The sequence below is a fragment of the Drosophila yakuba genome, chromosome 3R (genome assembly GCF_016746365.2).
Source record: "Drosophila yakuba strain Tai18E2 chromosome 3R, Prin_Dyak_Tai18E2_2.1, whole genome shotgun sequence".
Classification (NCBI taxonomy): domain Eukaryota; kingdom Metazoa; phylum Arthropoda; class Insecta; order Diptera; family Drosophilidae; genus Drosophila; species Drosophila yakuba.
Genome location: NC_052530.2, coordinates 26,650,881 through 26,672,521, shown reverse-complemented (window position 1 = coordinate 26,672,521; position 21,641 = coordinate 26,650,881). Strand labels below are relative to the sequence as shown.

Sequence of the window (21,641 nt, the reverse complement as noted above, 5' to 3'; positions counted from 1 at the left end):
TTAGGTGGAATAAAAAAAGAACAAGAGAGAACGCTGAAGTCGAGTTTCTCGAGTCTCTGGAGTCTGTATACTTAATCTCAACTTTCTAGCTTTTGTAGTTCCTGAGATCTCGACGTTCATACGGACAGACAGACGGACAGACGGACGGACAGACGGACGGACAGACGGACGGACAGACGGACGGACAGACGGACGGACAGACGGACATGGCCAGATCGACTCGGCTATTGATCCTGATCAAGAATATATATACTTTATATGGTCGGAAACGCTTCCTTCTGCCCGTTACATACTTTTCAACGAATCTAGAATACCCTTTTACTCTACGAGTAAAGGGTATAAAAATATTGCAAAAAGGATAGCATACATTTCAGAGTCTGCTCACAGCTACAGTTTGTCTGCAACAGAGATGCTGATTAGAAATCGAGTAAAAACTAATACCCGAAATATGTTAAACTAATGAGATAGTATCTTATTCCCTCCCTACTATCTTTTCATGGTTAATTTTATAACATATCATATGTTAACCATTCGGTAAAGTGAATTCCAGATAATGGTAGGCCCTTTAATTGGCTACGAAAGGCATCTGGTCAAGGGAGGATGGATTTAAAGAACTAGCAAACCCAAGCGAATTGCATCTCTGGTGGATGACGCTTTTCCATTTTTCCTCTGGTTTTGGGTAGCTGTCAAAATGTTCGCCCGCCTGTCAACCGCAAGACACAACACAAAAAGCATTGGACAATTTGCCCGGCACCGGATTAGATTGCTTTGGTGTGATCTTTCACTTACTCGTATGTGAGCAGCAGCAGCGGGTGGGCAATCAACGTCAGGCCGGCTGCGTCAGTGTTGCTGCATGGCTGATGGATTGCCAGGGTTGCCCGGCTCATCTAATAAGCAAAACACATTTTTGTATCGAAGTCAAAGTCTGGGCCGTCTGGCCAAAGAGCTTAAAGAGCCGTGAAAATTCGCCTTTGCTTTGCTAGTTATTTTCCCTTCGAGCCATTTTCCCTTTTTGGCCTTGTGTGTTGCTTGCGCTTGCCTTGACAAATGATGTTTGAAGGCAAAGTTAACTGGGGCGGCGTGTCGCTGGCCATTTTGTGGTTGCCGCTGTGGCTCTAGAAATAGCTAACATTTTTATACAAATTTGAATTATGGCTGTGGGCGGCTTATACCTTTTCCCTTTGCTTTTCCGCTTTTGGCTTTCAACAGAACTCTTTTGCTTTATTATTTATATTTTTTCTTGCGGTTCACCGCATAATAAATAAATGTTAACGCATTTTGTCCCTTTTGATACAACGCTTTTGCGTTTAATTTATGCAGGTTAAATTTTGTGAATTTTTATTTTTCGGACGCGAGCCCATGTTTACGGCCAATTATTTAGCTGTCAAATGTACATTTCGACAATTGCGGTACCACCAAGCTTTTGGCCAAGCTTTGGAGGAGCCGAAAAGACATCCTGGGAGCTTTCTCTCCTGTCGTTTATCCTTCGCATTTTGTTGTCTTTTCATTAGGACAAAAGGCCACTGTCCTTGGCCACCCCACCCGCCACCAGCATCCTTAAGTTTGCCTTGCACTTGAATTTTCGCTAGAGTTTTCTTGCGAGAGAGCGTGTGTGTGAGTTTTTTGTCCATTTCATGTCTTGGCCATAAATCGTAACTAACGTCTCGGGATGGCAAGGATTCGGCGAGATGGTTTAATGCATATTTATACCACCTAAATGGCTAATGAGCAAAACGTGCCACACATGCACCAAATTTTTGAGGCATGAATATGCGAAAACACGAAGGAAATACATTAATTAAATTTTTGGTAATGCCCGTCGTCGGCCAAGAGGAAACTGAAAAGGGCGCTGTAACTTTTACTAACGAACTGAAAGCGGTAATCATCAGGGGAAAACCGGGAAGAGCTGGATAAAAACCATGAGACCTATAAAGAAAATCATGCCAGGCCATGTGTGTCTGAATTCTGATTGAGAATTACGCCAAAGAGAACGAATGCGAGAAGAGGGATTTTCCTTTGCATTATTTATAAGAAACAAAACCGAAATAATGATGCCTCATAAAAATGACGGGGCTCAAGCCCATATTACGGATATTACAAACAAAAGATAATACTATAATGAGCAATAAGCCAAAGGCAAATAATAAAGGCCATCTGCAGAAAAAGCTTCCAGGGCCCCAGACCACAGCACCGAATTCAATTATGTGCGATAAACAGAAGTCATTAAATATTAAAGTGCTAATGGAAAAGGAATCGGTGCCGGTGCCCATACAAAAGATGACGCTTTCCCGGGAAAATAAACCGCCTCAAAGGAGACGCATTCGGGGATAAGGAAAAGTGTAATGGGCGAAAAACAAAGAGTGACGGCTATAAAGGATACTGAGTGCAGTACAACACATGACCAACTGTCGCTCTCAGTAAACAACGCTGATAAACACGGCGAAAATGAGCAAATACTTGAGGTAACATTTTATTAAATTTAAATTTATAAATGGTATAATAATTGTGCACATTGGTGCTTCGATGGGCTTCACTTTAGTGCTCCCCTCAATTTAATACTCTATTATGCACGCATAACGGGGGGAAACACCCACATCGGTTTGGGGCTAATTTTACGCTCCTCTAACTCCGCATTATGCGATTATTATGTTCCGGTTGTGGGGTTGAGTGCTGTGCAAGGAACCAGCTGCCCCACGTGTATTTTGAGGTTTGTGGGCAAATAAAATACAAGTATATACGTTTTGTGACCTTATTTTCTTGGTAATGATTTTACAGCCGAATAATGGGGGCTCTTCCAATAGAAACGGTGGTCGCTGTCAACAATACACATTGATTAGACCCATTAACAAATGGGTGCGTAATTCGCAACTCGATACTATCAGCAATTTAATCTGGGATTTAAGCCGTGCACATGCAAATCAGTGATTTCGAGGCCGCAGAATAAACTGCTCAACATGCTGATTTAGCCAGGGATGCAGAAATACATTAAAAAATATAATATTATTTAACTAACCTGTTAAATAAACTTTCAGCTCCAATAAATTTTACAAACTTTGCCCAAAGAAAAAAAGATCTAAAGTACCTAAATTGCCTTATTGTGGATTAAAGTGAGTAAGCGTCTTAATAAATCCTAATTAAAATCATTTATTCACTTAAAAAGCTGCCTAGCAACGAACTTGTAAACTAAATATTTTTAACATCCCTGATTCAAATGTCGAAAAATGGCGATGCAGCACAACCGCGAATCTCTAAACCGAAACCAGATTTTAAATGCATGTAATTGTTATAGAGACGAGCGTTGGCCAAACAAAATTTGCGTCACTATTGCGGCTGCACCTGCGGCCGTCAACGGCAGGTGTTTCCTCGCCCTCGTAAGCTGCACTTTCCAGCAAATAAATTATAAATAAAATACATCGACGTCCCCATCCACATCCCATCACCATCCACATGGCCACCAAGTGCTGTCATGATTTTGCCGAACGAAGCACACAAGCTCTCTGCCTGGGCGGGGTGACCAGATTAAATATATCCCTTTTTTCGGCATCCCGTCCACGCTGCGGATGCTTTATTTATGCCATGAATAAATGCAAATTTCCCAACGCCACAGCAGATTTTGCAACATATGAGCAAAGAAAAGCGGATGGCAGCGTTTGGGGGCAAACGGAAAAGAGACTCCGCAGCGTGTCCTTTGCATAATAATAACTTGTAAATGTCATGTAGCGTAACCGTGTCCTCTATCAAAAAAAAAAAAAAAAAGAAGAAACAAAAAAAACTAGGGGAGAAAATGCCAGAGTGTAGTACTCCATTTGGGATCGTGTGCCGTATGCGAATTAGCATTTAATATGGGACATAGGGCCATGAACATTAACATTGCTAATACGCCCGAGTGTCTTCAAAAAGGGAAACTGGCCAGCCAAGGCGGCAAAAACGGACTGCAAGGCAGAAGGAAAGTGCAACAAGTTGAAAGAAATAGAATAAATAGCAATGAACCGAAGCAGAAATGTAAACATTTCACTTGCCCTCTGTTTGCTCACTTCATGGAATCAGGCGATTAGTTTAACTTCTCAACCTTTTGCCAACCATCGAACGCCACTAATTGACCGGAAACGAGAAAAATTGATTTATTTGCTTGGGCTTTGGGCCGTCTCGGTCTCATTATTGTGATAAAAGCTGGGCACATAATCAAGGGCAATTGGCTGTTTGAAAAGCGATTTCCGTAAGCCAGGAAATTTATAAATTTGTCGAGACCTTGATCCGAATTAATGTGTTTAAGGGTCAAGTAAAGTGGGGTATTTAATAAATTAAATAACATTAAGTAAATTGAACTAGATTTCTACTAGGTTGTTGAGACTAAACATATTTTTTTCTGGTTATAAAATGTTTACGAATCACAATGAACACAAATTCGTTAGTTGGCTTAGCTTATGAATTTGTATCATTTGCTTAGCCAGCAATCGCCCAACAACGAAACCCAATCAACTTTCGTTTCCAATTTCTGGTTGCCATTAAATGGGAAGGAAATAAGGCAAACTTTAATTATTTATGGGCCTGAAGGAGTCTCGTCCACTGAATACGGCATAATACGGCAAATTTGCTGGCCAGCAACAACTTACTCCCGCCAGATTCATTGGGCCATTTTTCGCATTGGCAAGCGCTTTTGGCCCAAAGACAGCGAGCCACTTGTGTGCGATACGTTTGCCACAAAGACAGAAACGAATCTCTGAATGGAAGGGAGAAGACAGTCATATACGTAGAGCCATTTGAAAACTATTACGCCCAGGAGATTCATTCAAGTAGTGCGGCATTTATAACTCAAATGTTGCCCAAGTAACAAAAAGCCTAAAAACTCGAGCACAACGGCAGGAGTTCAAGTGTGGAGAAGGATTTGCAGCCAGCCATTAGTGATGAGAAACGAATGATTACTAAGATTTTATTTGGTTCACCATAAGTATACTATAAGTATAAGGGTATATAAAAATAATGTACAAACATTAAAAAAGTACGATACTTTGTGATAGTTTATATCTGGCTGAATCAGTGATAGTTCATTCTGGGAAATATTGAAGCACTAGAAAAAGTTTGGCCATCTCTGTTGAAGGGAATGGGAATAACGAACTATGGCAGGAATATGAAGAAACTGTGGAAACATTCGAGGCAATGGCGAAAACGGCAACACAGAACGGCATTCTCTGTGCTTGCTTTTTATTAGAATGCGTCCATGGAGACGTGGGCGCCAGCCATTGTCTGGCAGCCTCCTCCATGAATCCCTATCGCCTTCTGAACGAGTATACTCGTATATATTGTATAATATATATTGTGCCTGTGCCTGTGCAGTTTGCTATACGTTTCTTAGCACGTAGTTATCTATGGCAGCAACTGGAACAACAATGCCACTTGAAACAACAATAAAAAGTTTGTTGAATATAGATACTCGTGTATCGTGGACAACTCCCTATGCCGCTATGAAAAAAAGGATGAAAATAAAATATAAACATTCTAAACCAAACTGGAAAAAAACATCAAGGTATATGGCAATCTAGTTCGTAATGAAAAGTTTGCTAACTACGCTTATATTTTGTAAACAGTTCGTGGCACACATTAATAAACATTTATTTTTACATTTTTTTGGTGTAATTAGGCATTAGTTATTCGATTTTTTCCCGAGTATTCCGGGATACCAAGTCTTGTGGATCAAGAGAAAATGGCGTTGACAGGCAACCGGAAGAGATAGAATCTTGCCATCCCGAATTAGCTCGTTCTTTTTTACACAAAGCAAAAAGTTGTGCATATTTTTAGCATCGACAGTTATATTCGTAGGCGGTGTCGAATTATTGTCAATGTATACCAAAGTATTATTGGTGCCAGAGGCCAGGACTACACACACAAAAAGTGGGATTAAAAAAAGTGTTCCGCGCATCTCTGCAACTTGGCGAATGCTAACGATTTACTACTCAACTACTCAGTTATAGTTGGTTTAAGTAAGTTGAGATCAAATCGTTAATTTGCATAACAAATTGAATTGGTTAAAGTAAACGGTTTCTTTCCAGTAAAAACTATATCATCTAATATATGACAAATACATCAATTTTTCTGCTGCTTCGAATTTATAGAGCGATTATACCAGTGATACAGAAAAATTATAGATATAGGATATTTATACAACTTTTTCCAATCAATTCCAAAAATAAATATATATTTAATTGGGCAAAAATAAAACGAAAATAAATACATCATAAAGGTACACATTTTATTGAATCCTTTTGGCCTCACAATAATTTAGAATTTGTCAATATTGATTATATTATGATTGACATTATTACCATCATCTTGGGCCAAAGCAGAGGCAATAAACAGCAAAATGCAACCCGTAAGGAACTTCATGTCTATCAGATGAGGATAGAAATAAAACGTGAACTCGGCTTTTATATCATTTATGAGCCAAGTATTGCATAAGCCAAGAGAATCGTTTAATTCTTTTTAAAGGGTGACCAATTAATTTCATTATAGTTAGATAATTTCTTTTCGCCAAAACTTTAAAAAATTAGCTTCGGTTCAAATGGTTTTGGTACTAGCTCTTTTTGAAACACATATTTTCAAACATAAAATATTTTAAGCAAAAAACCAATTAGATACAAAATAAGGCAAAGATATCTGATATACTGGCAGTCTGTGACTATTTTTAAAAGCATTTTAAGCATAAGTTTTTTAAGTACATTTAAAGCTATTGGACAAATGATTAATTGGCCAATAGTTTATGCAAAAACTGGCATTTTCTTGAATATAAAAGAGTTTTAATAAGTTTTCAACCTTGAACTAAAATAAATAGGCCATTTCTATTACATGCAAGCAATTAAGTAAATGTTTTATTGAATTCTGGGTATGCAAATTTCAAAAGTTCATCTAATTTGCAGCGTTGGGATTGTTGATGTGAATCACATTCTTGTTTTCGTTGGTGTTAGGATCCCCTGATTGGGCCAAAGCCGTAGCGGCGAACAGCAGAATAATTCCAGCGATGATCTTCATGTCGGCCAGTTGGGTTTGTGAATAGTGCCCAGCTAGTCGAGCACACTCTTTATAAGGCCGCTGTTGCGGTTGCGTAAGCGAATCTAATCTAAATGCCAGACAATTTCCAAAATTCATAGCACGGAAAAGCGGAACGAATTCCCTAACCTTTAGACATTACAGACCGAATAAAATTTAATCAACCTTTGATACCCTTTGCAAACCAACAATACTTTTAAACTTTTAAACTGACATATCCTGGCAAAGCAAAAACGATTTTACTGGATTAAAGCAAAGTGTTTTTAAAAAAACAAGCAAATGGTTTGCAGGATTTCTTATACAAACTATATTTCGAAGAAGTAAACGAAATTCACCGAACCCAATAAAAGGGTTTCGGTTTGAATTTGAATTCATAATCATATCTATTTCAGAACAATCTGAGAAGAAGTTTTCTGATTGCTATCTACTATAGTTTTCCACTACTTGTTGTGGTATTAAAAGTCAGTGAATCACCATATGCAGTTTAAATTATTATTGCAAATATTAAATATATTGAAAGACATGTATTGTAATTAGCGTTCCATTTTATTAGAAGAAAATAAGTCCTGACTTATGACATTTACTGGGGTGCAGGAGCATCAGGAGCAGGAGCGCTGGGTGCAGCTGCGGGTTTCTTGCCACCAATGACGATGACGTTGTGATTTGTGTTTTTGGCTTTGGCTTGTTGGCCATTGACCATGGCCAGAACAACCAGCAAAGTGACGAAAAGACCCAGGAACTTCATGTTAGCCAGTTAGAAGTTTAAATGAAAGCATTGGGGAAAAGCAACCTCCATTTATATAGGCAAAGGAGATCGCCAAGTGAATGTGAAACAAATCTTTACATTCGACACGCTCGACATTTACATGATTCATCCGAGAAAAGTAAGGAATGTTAGCAAACCGTAAATTTCGAGTGTGAAGTGCAGTCTAAAATTCTCGTAATGAAAGTGTCACGAACTCTAATCGTTGTAGGTTCTTTGCTCCTGGTTCTCAGCATCGTTTTGACCTTCAAATGGATAGAATACAATCGTGCTTACCACAAAGCACACACAGAACCAAAGAATTCAACGACGAAAGCAATTCCACTTGAGAAAAAAACCATCGAAAGACAAGTTAAGAATAAGAAGCAAGTGCAGAATCCCTTACCCAAAAAAGCCGCCAAGTCGGTGGCCAACCAACCCAAGTTCAAAAGGAAATTTACCAGGAAAATTCCAGTCATTCCCCTGCTCGATGTGCTCAGGGCCAGAAAGCAGCCAAGTCGTGGACGGAGTATATTCTTCCATGAAACCACGAACTTCAGGCGGTTGGAAAAGAGCGCACTGGTCCAATTGACGGCCCGGTCTGCCTGTGCCATTGAATCGGCCGCCCTTCACAATCCAGGCCTCACTGTATTTGTGCTTTTCGCCGGCGCCACTCATCGTCCATTAAGTGGAGATCCGCTGATCAAGGCTTTGCATAAGTACAACAATATACGACTGAGGCACCTTAACTTGTGGCGCTATGCAGCTGGAACGCCCATCACAAAATGGCTAAACAGTGGCAAGCTATTTAAATCGAAATTTCTCTTTCCACATGTCTCGGATCTGCTGCGCTATGTTACCCTGTACAAATACGGCGGTCTTTACCTGGATCTCGATGTTGTGGTTCAGCAGAATCTGGAGAAGATGCCACCGAACTTCACGGGTGCCGAGAGCAACAAATCTCTGGCCTGTGGCGTCATGAAAATGTCCTCCGCCGGTCTGGGCCATAAGATAGCCACCATGTGTCTGCGGGATCTGGAGGCCAACTATAAAGGCGATAAATGGGGCACCAATGGACCCGGGGTCATAACCCGCGTGGCCAAGAAGCAATGCAAAACCGAGAATGTCAAGGCAATGATTAACAATTCGAAAGGCTGCAATGGCTTCAGGGTCTACGATCCAAATGCATTCTATGCCATACCCTGGCTGCAGTGGAAGGACTTCTTTCTGCCCAACAGACTCAACGTGACCATGAGAAGAGTATCCAAGTCGCCGGTGGTTCATGTTTGGAACAAATTCTCGAAGGGATGGAAACTGAAAACGAAGGACAGCTGTGCCTACATCAGCCTGGCCAAAACTCACTGTCCCAGGTCATTTGCAGCAGCGGGGCCATTTTTTTGATTAATTCTAAGCTTCAGTTGGCTCGGCATAAGTAACTAATAAGTACAAATTTTAGAAAAACTATATTTATAAAATGCAGCTGTGTAAGAAACGCCCTAAGATATAAATATCTAGTTATTATAAATGCAATTTGACAAACAAATTTATCATTGCAATACTTTCTGAATTATCATAATAGATAGAATATTAAATTCCCCAAATGTAGAGAACTAATTTTAATAGCTTTTAAAACATTAACGTAAGCCCAAAAAGTAAATCGGATCAGGCAAGCAGACATAAATCTAAATATGCTAAAATGAAATAAAGCGAATTATATTTTTGATTCATAACCGGCGGAGCTAATTGTCTGTTGAAATATTTATTATAAATTCCGAGGGCCATTCAAATTCCTACTCCCACTTTTGTTGTCATATCGCCATGAAGAACTAATTAATTGTTCCCAAATAAAGCCAAAGTAAATAGCCGGAGGCAATTTCAGGCAAAGCATTATTAGCATTTTCGAGGATGTTTCGCGGCGCTTTCAAGTTTTGAATAAATATTTTCGCATCATTAACTTTAAGCTTTATTTATGCTCAACGCAATTTTCCAATTTATTTATACCTTGTCTATGGCTATATATAGTATAAATAAATTCAAAACATTCCAGATGCCAATGGACCATGGACTGTGGATTGGGCAAACCGAAGTGAAGGGAACTAATGCCCGAATTTATTGTGACTTTTGCCACTGCCTGCAACAGCTGCTCCACATTATGGGGTGTCATCCAAAACTCCAATCCAACCAGTCAAAAAACAAAAAAAGCAACTAAAATAGTGCAAAAAGGACCAAAACTCACATATGGGTCCCATGCTCAGTTTTATCTGCTGCACTGCACGCGGCACATTTGCATATTTCGTGCACAGGAGGAGCTGGGTTTTTATTTTTATTTCATTTTTATTAATGCGAAAAATGTAATTTCAAGCATTTGCAACTGCAGCAGTGCCTTGGGGCACCACGACAGTCAGCCCAAAAACAAAATTTCAAAAAATTGGCATGTGAAAAATGGCAAAAACATTTGGAAAAGGCAAGGAATCCCATTCATTTCTAACTCGTTGACTGGGCAAATACCACAGCTCTTTGAATTTAAAGTCTGCTAGTTTCTGTTTGCTAAATTCAATGTTTAATCATTTTTGGTCGCCTTCTTTTAATAACAAAGTATGTAGAAAATGTATAGACAAACAAACAAAATGTATAAACACATTTTGGAAAAATCGAATTAGGATCCGTAAATAAAATAAATAAATTCCGTTTTTTTTACATACTGTTACCTTTTATATATAATATCCAGCATCTATTTAAACATCTAAAACACGACACACAAGCATAAACTGTTTATTTTCCCCTTTTACACCCATTTTAGTACTGCAGATGGCTCGGGAAATCCCAGGTTTGCACTTACATTCATAACAATTACTAAAGCAATCAAAACACTTGATTAGATTTTTCCCTTTTAGTCTCGGGCTCTTAACTTTTCGCCTGTGTTTGTCCACAGGGTCAACATGTAATTTGGCTCAGTTACTTCATTTGCATTTGTCACGCTCGTTAGTCTTACGGAATTCCCAATGGGAAGTACGTAGTTTTCGATATCCAATGACAGTCACGTGACCGGAATTCCTCACTGGGCCAAAACAAAAACTAATGCCGAGCGAAGTTCAAGTAATGCTTACTAAGCTGAAAAGTTCTGTTCTCGCCGGAATGCAGACATAGAAATGTAGTTTTAAAAATGTAACACAAAAGCGACAACGTCACTAGGACTTGGGACTCTTGGTCCTTGAGCTCATAAATAAATATAAAAAATTATTGTAATAGTTTTCAGCTGCTGGTTGTACTTGGCAGCAGGCAGAGTAACTCGTATAAATACCCAAGAAAAGCTCTCTGGGCTGAAATCCTTTGGCTTTACCTAAGCTCTGGAAATGGGATAAAGCGAAAGTCTGACTTGCTCTTGATCACAAAAAGGACTTCGTGGAAGGAAGATGATTTGAAGTGAAGCAGAAAATAACAGGAAATAACAGGAAATAAATCTCTTAAAATATTTATAAATAAATGAAAGCCTGAAGAAATGCTGTAAGCTTTATTGTTTTAAAATGTTAAATAAGATAAACTGAAGGATAAATACCTCGGGGATGGTTTTCGTTTGAAATAATAAATTATTACATGTTTCCAAATGTTATGGATACACATTTCTATTGGCATAGATGGTGACAAACAGCCAAATCATAATTTGCAGCAAATTGAACCCACACCTTTATGTTGTGCACCGAAAAACACAATCCAAATTTTAAATGAAACTTGCAAAGGAGTTGATTAAATTTCAACAATGATTGCACAGCGAAATGAACGCTGTGGCACATTGAAATTTCACGAATGAGTGCCTCGAAATGCAGCACGTATTTGCATTATGATTATTATTGTGGCGGTGGCGATGGCGGTAGCCATGCTCACAACAATGCCAGCTGAAGAAAAGCGTGCAGCGCGAAAATATAAAGCCAAATAATATTTTTTTTATTTTGTGGCAGCACAAGGAAGTGGCCAAAAGCGCACTTTTCATAATCTCTTGCAGTTTATGGTCGGCAGTGGGAAACAAGCAGTCAGCCAGCTGAAAACTCAAATGAATAGCAAATTGCGGCACACGCTCATTCGCGCAATGCCACAAAGGCTTTTCCGAATATTATCCCACTCCTCATCTGGGCGTTGGGAGGGTGGAAAACCCCCAGCCGACTAACCCCAACAGTTCCTGGTTTTCCCTGCGGAAACAGCTGTTTCCTTTACACAGACACGACCCCCGAATCTCCGGATACCCGGAACCCCCGACCCACAGAAATCCCAAGAAGATGCCGCGAAATTATTATTACATTTTATGCCAATTCAGCGCATTTTCCATGTGCATTTCGCAGCTTCAGCCAAGGAATACGGACGAAAACTTTAGTTTTCCCTGGCTTAATTAAAGCCACCGACCTGAGCCGAAAATGGCGGCCATAATTTTTAAACTACGCCACAGAGTATGCCATAAAAATGCAGTTTTAAAATCTTGATGACCCGACTTCGCGGCTGTTTGTCTGTCGACTGCACAGGATGTTCATATTTTTGCAATTTCGGCTGCCTTTAATTTAAAAGACGCACCAAATCGTGCTGCCACTTAAAATATTAAATACTCTCTCACTTCAATATTAGTTATTATTATTGTGGTTCAGTTAATATATAACTATAGAGCAGTGAAATATTTCTATACGCTTGTTATTATCTAGAATTATTTACTTAAACCTAATGTAATACCCTTACATTTCGTGTTCCTTAACCACTTCGACCGCTGACAGGGTAAACGAGAAACAAAGTAGTAAAAATGGTAACTGCGGCCCGCGAAAGCCGTGAAATGTTCGTCCAGAGGAAAATAAATGAGCTCCGGCCATGGAACTTAAAGTTGGAGGCAATGCGATGCGATGGAAAGGCGTCTTTTCGCTAATTTTGTATGCAGCCCACACAAATCTAGTCATTATTAAAAGGCCATGGCTTTGAAACTCAACCTCAACTGGACTTTGAGGCCGAACTGGTGGTGTCTGCTTTTTGCTTGTTTGATTTGCTCCATTAATTTTGAGCGGAGTTGCTTGGGCCAGGAAAAAGTTCTGTGACAACAAAAGTACGATCTCGTTTGGGCCCCGTTGATTTGTGTGGCGCTTTTCTGGGTGATTAAGTCATTCATCAGGCGGCGGCGACAGACTAAGAGGCCATTTTCCTAACGCGGCTTGCCAATGAAGCGTTATGCCGAATAATTAGAGGTTTTCTTCATTCCCCGCATGACTTATCTTCCAGCCGCCAATACTTCCACTCACTTCTTTCAATTAAAAAGTTTCGCCCTTGTCATGATTACGCAATAAATTTCTAGGCTTCCAAGGCCACGCGGCGTATGCGTAATAAGCATTCAATGATCGGCATCGCAGAGCAGACCTAAGCCCATTTAATTGGTATTAATTATGATTCTGGACCCAGAGCCGAGCTGTTGCTGTGCAACCTGCTGGGAATTGGGGTGGTTGGCAGTGTTTCGATGGGGAATTAGCTTAACACTCGGCATAAATAATGGGCATAAGAATATGTGTCCAGTTTCTATGCGATTTACAAACATATACCATTTAACAACACAAAGAAAAGATTCTTTTATTCTCAAGCTAAAATATTAAATTTTTATTTTTGAAATAAATCCCCCCTTTTTTCTAAGTGCACCCGTGGGTGGCTGGTGTCACAGGACCTGTGAAGGTCATCGCTAAGTAGTTTAGTTCTGCCATTGGCATGCTCAGCAGTGCAAATGCCTTGATAAACGTTGCAATTTTATAGCTCACAGCATATTTATTTCACAGCAACTTAATACAATGAAGGCGAGGGACTTCTTTGTTGGCTGCCCCCATTGTTTTCTACTTCGCAAGTCTTTCTGCTGCTTTTTACGCAAATTTGCTTATTTATTTGTTAAAGTTGAGATCCCTACCGAGGAAGGGGAAGTGCTGCCCAAGATGAAATACTATTGACTCTGCAGAACTCTCAAGTGCTGCAAATTAAGTTTACAAATTGTAGCCAGCGGTTGCTTTTATCCCGATTGCAATTAATTTGGCCACGGGGGAAGTATTGAAAAGCCAATGTAATATATTTGCACAAAACCCTAGTTTACTTTGGAATTAAACATAATCAAACAAACTTTTTGTCTTTATAAATCATGTCCAATTGTTGACTCACATATCGCAGCACTTTATGGCCAAGGATAATGACACGTAGCAAACAGTGGCACGTGGATGGGAAAAGTGTCCTGTATGCCACTTTACACACCAATGCAGGTGCAAAGTATTAATTTCCAAGTTGCCTGCTGTTTTTTTCGTTGACATTTGTGGCACTTTGTTGTCTTGTTGGTTTCAGTTTGTATCGCTACTAGTTCTACTCGTTTTTATTATTAATACGACAAATGCCTTTTGTGTTTAGCACCCACATTCCCAGAAACTCTGCCAACTGGAAATTTAAGCCAAGTTGCTTCGCTTTGTTGCCGTGTTAGTGACAGAAATTATTCTTGTTGACACATAAAAATTGTTTAACCCTTTTTTTTGCGTGGCATGAAAAATGACATGAAATGATAAAACGCTTTCGTACGTGAGTGTGAGAGTGAGGCATTTGGCCAAAACATTTCCCAGACATTGATGTATTTGGGTCAGATGCTGGGCGGATATTTTCCGTTTGCCCAAAAAAGGAGGGGAAACACCCCGGAAAAATACTCAAGATATATGTATGTTTATACACTTTCCGGCTCATTAACAGCGCCAAATTTGCATAGTTAATTGCTTTTTAATTGTTGTGTTTGAAATTTTCAATTCTTTTCGGGGGCGGATTCGTTGTTCAAGCCGCGCACGTTTTATTGCAGAAATGTCTACAATTTATTTGCATTTTCTGTTGGTCTGTGGCCCATTAGGCAAATAGAGTTTGCAGCTTGGAGCTTGGCTAATGAAGCATAGTTTTGAGATTTGCCACGCCCCCCAACTCAGACCAGCGCCCACTCAGACAGACTGCAATTAGCCCGCCAGCAATAGCTGAATTTCTATTTCGCCCTCTGTGTTTTGTTTTTTAAGCACTTTCTATTTTTTATTCTCGACTGCCTTTTGCGGTCATTAAAACAAATGGCAGCTCGGCGATCCGCTGGCTTTAAAAATTCCACATTTGGCCTCGGGTCGAATGGACCAACAAACCAACTGACTGACCGACCGACCGACCGGATATATCATTTGACCAACAAGCCAAAAAACAAACTCACACACAAGCCTCAAAAAAAAAGGGGGCAGAAAAAGAGGAGCACGAAATTGAAGCGGCACTGAGCTGCTCCTTGCCACCCTTCCTTCATTTTCCCATGCATTTTCCGTGGAAATTCATTCAATCTGCTTGCCAATGCAGTCCCCACTGAAATATCACTGCAAAGTCATAAATTCATATTTTTGCGCAAGATATATAATCGAGTTTTACAAATTGTAGTGAACCATTAATTTCTGATGTAAGTGGAAAGTTAAATTAATTTCTTATGATATGCAAAGCGTTGGCATTGCAAGATTTTAATGGACTGTTAAGCACCCTGGAGGGAAATAAATATTCTGACGAATGTTTAATGCATTTACTATAAAATACAAATACATAAAATGCTTAAAAAACTAACTGAATTAATTCCGAGCGGGGAAAGTTCTGTTTTACATAGCCACTAACTATTTGCTATATACATTTGAAATCATTTGTAACTGTTGTAAGCTTAGAATTTCCGGAATAGTCATAGCTTTTCCTAAATTCGTGGGATCCCTCGCGATTTTTCACTGATCGCCTGCAGTCCTTTGAAGCCAACTTGGCATACTGCACTTCATTTGGTTCCGCCTCCTGTTTGCTTTGCATGGTTTTGGCCTGTGGCTGCGAGCACGAGAGGTCTCGTATTTTACGTGGTCAAAGTTGTACGTTCCCGGCCAACTGACATGCAGATTTGGCCCAAAACAAAAAAATAAAAGAGCAGGCCGTTGGCCACTTTGCTGTTTGGCACGCGTGCACAGATTAAACGGCGGGGAGAGAAGGGGGAAAAAAAATAGGGAAAACAGGAAAATAGCCTGCAGCAGCGGTCAAACAAACAATTTTAAAGAGCTCCAATCAATTATCAAGTTGAGTTCACTCTGCTTTTACCACAATTTTGCCTTTTGCCGTTAAGCGACAATTTCCGCAGCGATTATTCAATGTCAACTAAAAAGTTGCACAAACGTTTGAAAAACCAGCAAATGCAATTAAAAGCAGCTGCTGCCCCGGCCACGCCCCATTTTCCGGTACGCCCACCCACCCAGAAAGTTCATGTTTATTTTATGTGGCAAAATATGTTTTCTTTTCGGCAGCAATATTTATGTAAGCTCTGCAGCAGTTTATTTGTCAAGCCGGACATGCAGATGTCGGGGGATTAGATGGATTTATCGCACTGTGACAAATATACGGTGTAAATCATTGAGCTGCCTGCCTCTACAGGCAGCTCCACACGTGTTGAATTTGACGCAAGAAAAGGTGCATTAAATATGCAGGCGTGCAGGATAAAAACGAAAGTTTTATTGGCTTTGTCGTAATAATGGTTAAATGCATGTGAAAAGTGGTTTTCACATTTTGGATAACCTTTAACGTATTTTAGACAAGATAATGTGGGTATTATTTATTAAGTTTCCATATTTTTGTATTTGCGCCCACAAAAGGATTGTTTTCCTGTTGTAAAGGATATACAAGTAAGCAAAAGCGCTGAACCTAATTGTTTAAACACTATCGTGCGGTAACTAATTTATTTCATGTAACATATTATTATTTCAAATGCATTTAAACACAGCTCGGCTGTCAAATGCAAATATTTATGTTAATTTTAATATTCGCTGCGTTTTACCTAAGGCCTGACTTAATTAGCTGCCGCTTTTTTCGCACCCAAAAGTTATGAACTAACTTATTCCCTGAACCTTAAATTAAATTGTAAACTTTATTTTCTAATCCATGGCGACAGTCCAAATGAAATTCTGCCGTTTTGCAGCCAAACTGCAGCTACACACCTCACGATGTCGAAGTTAATTGAAATGCTGTTTTATTTGGCCCTAGATATTGCCGGCAAACATGTAGCATATATTAGTTATTGATTTCCCACAGGTTGAGAGGTTTAATGGCACTCAACTCGAAATGGGTGAAAACGGAAGCCCTGTTTTAATTAACTGTTTACATGGCGACAAGCTTAAGAAGATTAATCCCATTTAACCTTTTAAAAAGTTGTTTCAAAATGGAAATATTTTCAATACTTCAATCAAAGCGAAAAGCTTACTAAGCTTTTCCAAGGTATTGGATTGTTAAGTTGTTGTATTCTAGGACATAATTTTTTGGTTTTAAAAGAAACGCATTAGGTATCTTTAATATGAAAAAGTATTTTCAATATTTCATGCTGATTAACAATTTTTAATGGGCCTGCACAATATAATGTTATAAGTTTACTTGATAAAAAGTCGATAATAGAGTTTACAGTGCGTTGAATAAACAAAATGTAATAGGAAATGTAATATAAACGTCCAAAACTCACATGCAGTTGCCAAGGATATGTATGCCGTACATAAAATAGGCTCAACGGCTAATGTGATTCGATACTGCGACATGGATGTATGGATCTATGGATCTATCGATCTGAGAGATTTGAGTCCTTGAGCGAGAACATGGATGGAGACGAGTCCTCCCGGGACTCGTTGCTCTCCACCATGGAAACTTCGTGCGACGAGGAGCTGGTCTCCTCCACATCGCCCACATACTCCTCCACATCGCTCTCGCTATCGTAAAGCTGATCCTCGGCATCCAAATCGATGATCAGGCGACGCAAATGGCGCAGTTCATCGTGGGCACGCGATACCTTCCGCTCCAGCGCCTTCATTTGGGCCTGCATATAGAGAATATATATGTATCATTATTATATATTGAAAATTGCAATTCCAACCTGCGGAATCAGCGGACAGCCCAGTGAATGCAAAATGTGCATCAGAGGATCCGCTGGCAGCGGATCGATTTCCACCATTTGCTTTAAAATCTCCAGGAGTCGGGGGAAAATCCCGTTTTCCGTCAAGTACGCAATCGATTCTTCTTCTTTCTCCGACATGTTGCGTAATTAAAACGAGCAAATTGCTAAGAAATTGTGCAAATTGCGAAATTTCCAACGAATTAAACTTGCGATCGCGGGATAACTGTAAAGCTAGGGCTGCACTTGCATTCCACATTCTTCAGCACCTGGCGGTAGATTTTGGTACTCGGGTACTGGTGCTGTTAACGCTTAACAGTGGGCTGTTGGACGCAAGGCTACAATTCAAATGTATTTTGGCGGCAATTTGCTTATGTCCGTTAAACAACTAAAACTCTTAAATTTTAAAAACTATCAAAAATGATTAAACTCTTGTAAGGTTTTGTCACTTTACGAGCTAGTATTGGTAGCCCGCAAAAAGCCGGCTGTCGGTCTGGCAGCACTCTAAATTCAGTGTGGCCAGCCAAGGACGAAATAGAAAAGTCAGACTATTTCTTTCGATTTTCAGTGTATTTGCCGGAAAACACAGCAGTCTCACTGTTTTATAAATATAAGCAAGGCAACAACAACAAATATAGTCAAAATTCGAAAGAGGAATAGAATACAAGTTAAATATAGCACCGATCTCTGAATAGACAATGGAGAAGTTAAGCAAGGCGAAAAAGGTGGCGCGCGAGGAGAAGCAGCGCGACCAGAAGTTGGAGGAGTTGGTAATAGCGTGGTGGCCAAAACCAATGCCAAAACCGCAACAAAACCCTATTTCCATAGACTACCAGAATCCATGGAAACGGGGATAAATAGTCAAGTTTAACACTGAATTGTATCTATTTTAGGTCATGAAATCCCTCGACGAGTGCCCCTCCCCCGAGGAGAAGGTGAAACTGCTGCTGCAACGCCATGTGGACAGCGAGAAGAATGTAAGCCGGCTGACAGCGGAACTGCGTGTCCTGCAGCGCCAAATGGAGTCCCAGCAGCGGGAGAAGGAGCAGGTGCAGCGGGATCTCAACAAGAGCGTCCTCATGCGCGACAAGCTGCAGGAGGTGTGCCGCGAACAGCAGCGCATCATCAAGTCCGTGAAGAACGAGAGCCTGCTGCAAATCAAAGTGGAGGAGGAGCGACGCAAGGAGAGCCAGACCAAGTTCCAAAGCTCCCTGAACGATGTTCAGAAATCCCTGGCCAAGAACAACGAGGAGAACATCAAGCTGCGCGATTACAACATCGAGATGACCAAGAAGTAAGCATCGCCGCAACTCAGAGGGGATCCGTGTTCTAAATATAGACACTGCACACGCACGTTCTCTGTTTTCCGAATTTTCCCTAACCATCTGGTCTCCCGTTTTAGGTTAAAGCTGCTGGCCGAACAGTACCAAACGAGGGAGCAGCACCTGGAGAAGCTCAATGAACAGGTTCAGTTGGAGGCCCAGTTGCACCAGGCCAAGCTGCAAAAGTGCCAGGTGGAGGCCGCCATGGAGAAGGAGATACTGAAGAAGTATGTGCACAAAAAGCCGGGTCATCTCGCGATAAACGCACCTTAAATAGTCACACATTAGAAAACGTGTTTTCATTGAGGAAACTCGCTGAGATTACTGGTTTTGATTCAACTTCGCTATCATCTAATTCTTTTCGTTTATATTACACCTGTTATAGCCATGTCATGCCCCGTGTCATGAAAAATATCTTAATTCCATAATTCTTTCAGGGAAAACCAGATTGGCCTGGAGAAACTGCTGCAAGCGCAACGTGCCATCAAGGATCTCACCGATCGGGAGCACCAACTGAAGGAGCAACTGAACATTTACACAGCCAAGTACGATGACTTCCAGCAGTCGCTGCAGAAGTCCAATGAGGTATTCGGCAGCTACAAGGTGGAGCTCGAGAAGATGTCCAAGCACACAAAGAAGATTGAGAAGGAGGCGCTGGGCTGGCGGCAAAAGTACGAGAAAGCCAATGCCATGGTGATTGATTTGGCCACAGAGAAGAGTCTGCAATCGCAGCACTCGGAGCGCCTGCAGAAACAGATACAGCAGCTGCAGAAGCTACTGCGTGCTCTACAGCTGGAGAGGACCACACTGCACAAGTGCCTGCGCGACCACGAGATCGAAATACCCGCCCTGCCACAATTGCCTCCCGAACCAGAGCCAGTTAACGTAAAGCCCGTCAGTGCGGAAAATGTTAAAATGGAAATGATGTCTCGCAACTGTGCGGAACTGAAGCAAACGCTGGCCAATCTGCAGAACCAAATGAAGCTGCTAACGACGAATGAATCGAAGACAGCCCTCGAAGAAAAGAAGAAGGCCGAGGAGCAGCGACTGGCGAACAATGCCAAGAAGAATATACGCAAGAAGGAGAAGAAGTCCAAGGCAAAGGCAGCTGCTGCAGCAGCGGCAGAGGCTGCAGCATCCACAACGAACGGAGAGGTGAACGGCGTTGAGGAATCAGCCGCCACAGACTCCAATGTCGAACTAGAGGCAGCGGGTGATGCCTCGAACGTTAAGAACGGAGAGGAGCAGACTGTTGACACTGCGACAGACACCCAGGAGCTGGTAGGTGATGGGGACGCTTCCACCGCCAAGTCACTTGTTGATATATCCGAAGTGCCTCCCCTAATCGATGCCAATGCAAACTAAACAACTGACTGTTCGCCCATACTCCCATCCAAATCTCGGGCGGCCACCAAGCCTTCCCTGCAAAGCATTTTGTGTCATCCATGTCTCAACTGAAAAATGTCATCAATTACAAAAGCAACATGGTCAGAATTTTGTACTAGTTATTTATTGTACTTTGTATATTGTATTTATTTAAAAGGATGTCGTCGGTGATCGTGTATTGCTGTTCAACAACAAATTGAGTAAAACGTGTTTCCTGCAAACAGATTATCTTGATGTTTAATTCAAACTTTTAATGGAAATTTTTAAACAGCATTTAAGAATATGAAAAGTATTTCTTCGGGTAAATATATAATGTCCTTCCGAAGATTCAAGCATAAATCTCAGCCCACATTTCGCATCAATTTGCATGAGATGTGGAGTGGGAAGCTACCAGAGCGCACAAGCTCGATGGCCATGGATTGCTTTCGTCATTGTTGGCGACGCCACAAAGTCTAGTGTTGCATGCAACACATTGCAATGCCAACAGGCGAACGGATGGGGGTGGTTTCAGTGGTGAGTGCCTGTGGTTCTTGGCCAGGGTCATTATAATTGCGCCTTAATTATTTTCAACACGCAGCTGTCATTTTTGCCGGGCCCCAGATTTGCGCCATCAAATATTTAAGACGCATGCAACGTGGCGTATGCGTAACGCCAACTGCTGCCAGCGGTCACTCGTTGCGGCCGAGGGTGTTGAAATGAGGCCAGTTAAGCCACTAAAATAATTACACAAATTAATTTAAATTGCATAAAGAGGTGCATACGAAAGCAGCACTAATTATGCCAGCTCTCAAGGCAACAACTGTTTTTACCTCCTTTATTCACAGGATATTTTATGTACATATACGTACATATGTATATATATTGTTACGTTTATTGTTAGGTCCCACAGCGTCCCATGGTCATTAGAAATTTAATTAAAAATGTTTATATTTTGTAGGAGTATTAGGAATTCTACTTATTTAAAGCCTCTTCCGCCCGATTGCCCATTAAGCGGTATTAAAACTGTCTGCCCCTCGCTGCCAAAGTGTCATACTTGTGCATATTTCACACCCTCGCACACACAGCAATGTGTGCACATTTCGCAGGCAATGAGCTTTTGAACATTTAATGAGTTAATACGCTAAATTTGAAAGCCGCGCAAGCGTGCGCCAAGTGCTCCAAACACTTGTCCCCACCCCCCCCAGCTGCCCATTTGCCAGCTTGA

At 40.8% G+C, this 21,641-nt stretch overlaps 5 protein-coding genes and 1 long non-coding RNA gene across 6 annotated transcripts; 3 read left to right on the top strand and 3 right to left on the bottom strand.

Moving 5' to 3' along the window:
• Window positions 1-1,624: 1,624 nt before the first annotated feature.
• On the top strand, window positions 1,625-5,618 carry LOC120321789. Its single transcript, XR_005561509.2, has 2 exons — window positions 1,625-2,707; window positions 2,776-5,618. It is a non-coding gene; the product is annotated as an uncharacterized LOC120321789 (long non-coding RNA).
• Window positions 5,619-6,226: 608 nt separating this feature from the next.
• Window positions 6,227-6,413, bottom strand: LOC120321788. Its single transcript, XM_039375703.1, has one exon. It carries the CDS (start codon window positions 6,379-6,381, stop codon window positions 6,277-6,279), a length of 105 nt encoding a protein of 34 aa, XP_039231637.1. The 5' UTR covers window positions 6,382-6,413; the 3' UTR covers window positions 6,227-6,276.
• Window positions 6,414-6,836: 423 nt separating this feature from the next.
• On the bottom strand, window positions 6,837-7,023 carry LOC26535571 (accessory gland-specific peptide 57Db). Its single transcript, XM_015193371.3, has one exon. It carries the CDS (start codon window positions 7,021-7,023, stop codon window positions 6,901-6,903), a length of 123 nt encoding a protein of 40 aa, XP_015048857.2. The 3' UTR covers window positions 6,837-6,900.
• A 917-nt stretch (window positions 7,024-7,940) lies between these two features.
• LOC6538460 (lactosylceramide 4-alpha-galactosyltransferase) lies at window positions 7,941-9,651 on the top strand. Its single transcript, XM_002098948.3, has one exon. It carries the CDS (start codon window positions 7,985-7,987, stop codon window positions 9,182-9,184), a length of 1,200 nt encoding a protein of 399 aa, XP_002098984.1. The 5' UTR covers window positions 7,941-7,984; the 3' UTR covers window positions 9,185-9,651.
• Window positions 9,652-17,164: 7,513 nt separating this feature from the next.
• Window positions 17,165-17,963, bottom strand: LOC6538459. The gene is made up of 2 exons (XM_002098947.4): window positions 17,712-17,963; window positions 17,165-17,654 (listed from the first exon to the last, which is right to left on the bottom strand). The coding sequence occupies exons 1-2, from the start codon at window positions 17,868-17,870 to the stop codon at window positions 17,400-17,402; spliced, it is 414 nt and encodes a 137-aa protein (XP_002098983.1). The 5' UTR covers window positions 17,871-17,963; the 3' UTR covers window positions 17,165-17,399.
• Window positions 17,964-18,327: 364 nt separating this feature from the next.
• LOC6538458 (alpha-taxilin) lies at window positions 18,328-20,662 on the top strand. Its single transcript, XM_002098946.4, has 4 exons — window positions 18,328-18,499; window positions 18,623-19,023; window positions 19,132-19,278; window positions 19,489-20,662. Exons 1-4 carry the CDS (start codon window positions 18,428-18,430, stop codon window positions 20,414-20,416), a joined length of 1,548 nt encoding a protein of 515 aa, XP_002098982.1. The 5' UTR covers window positions 18,328-18,427; the 3' UTR covers window positions 20,417-20,662.
• The last annotated feature ends 979 nt before the right edge of the window (window positions 20,663-21,641 follow it).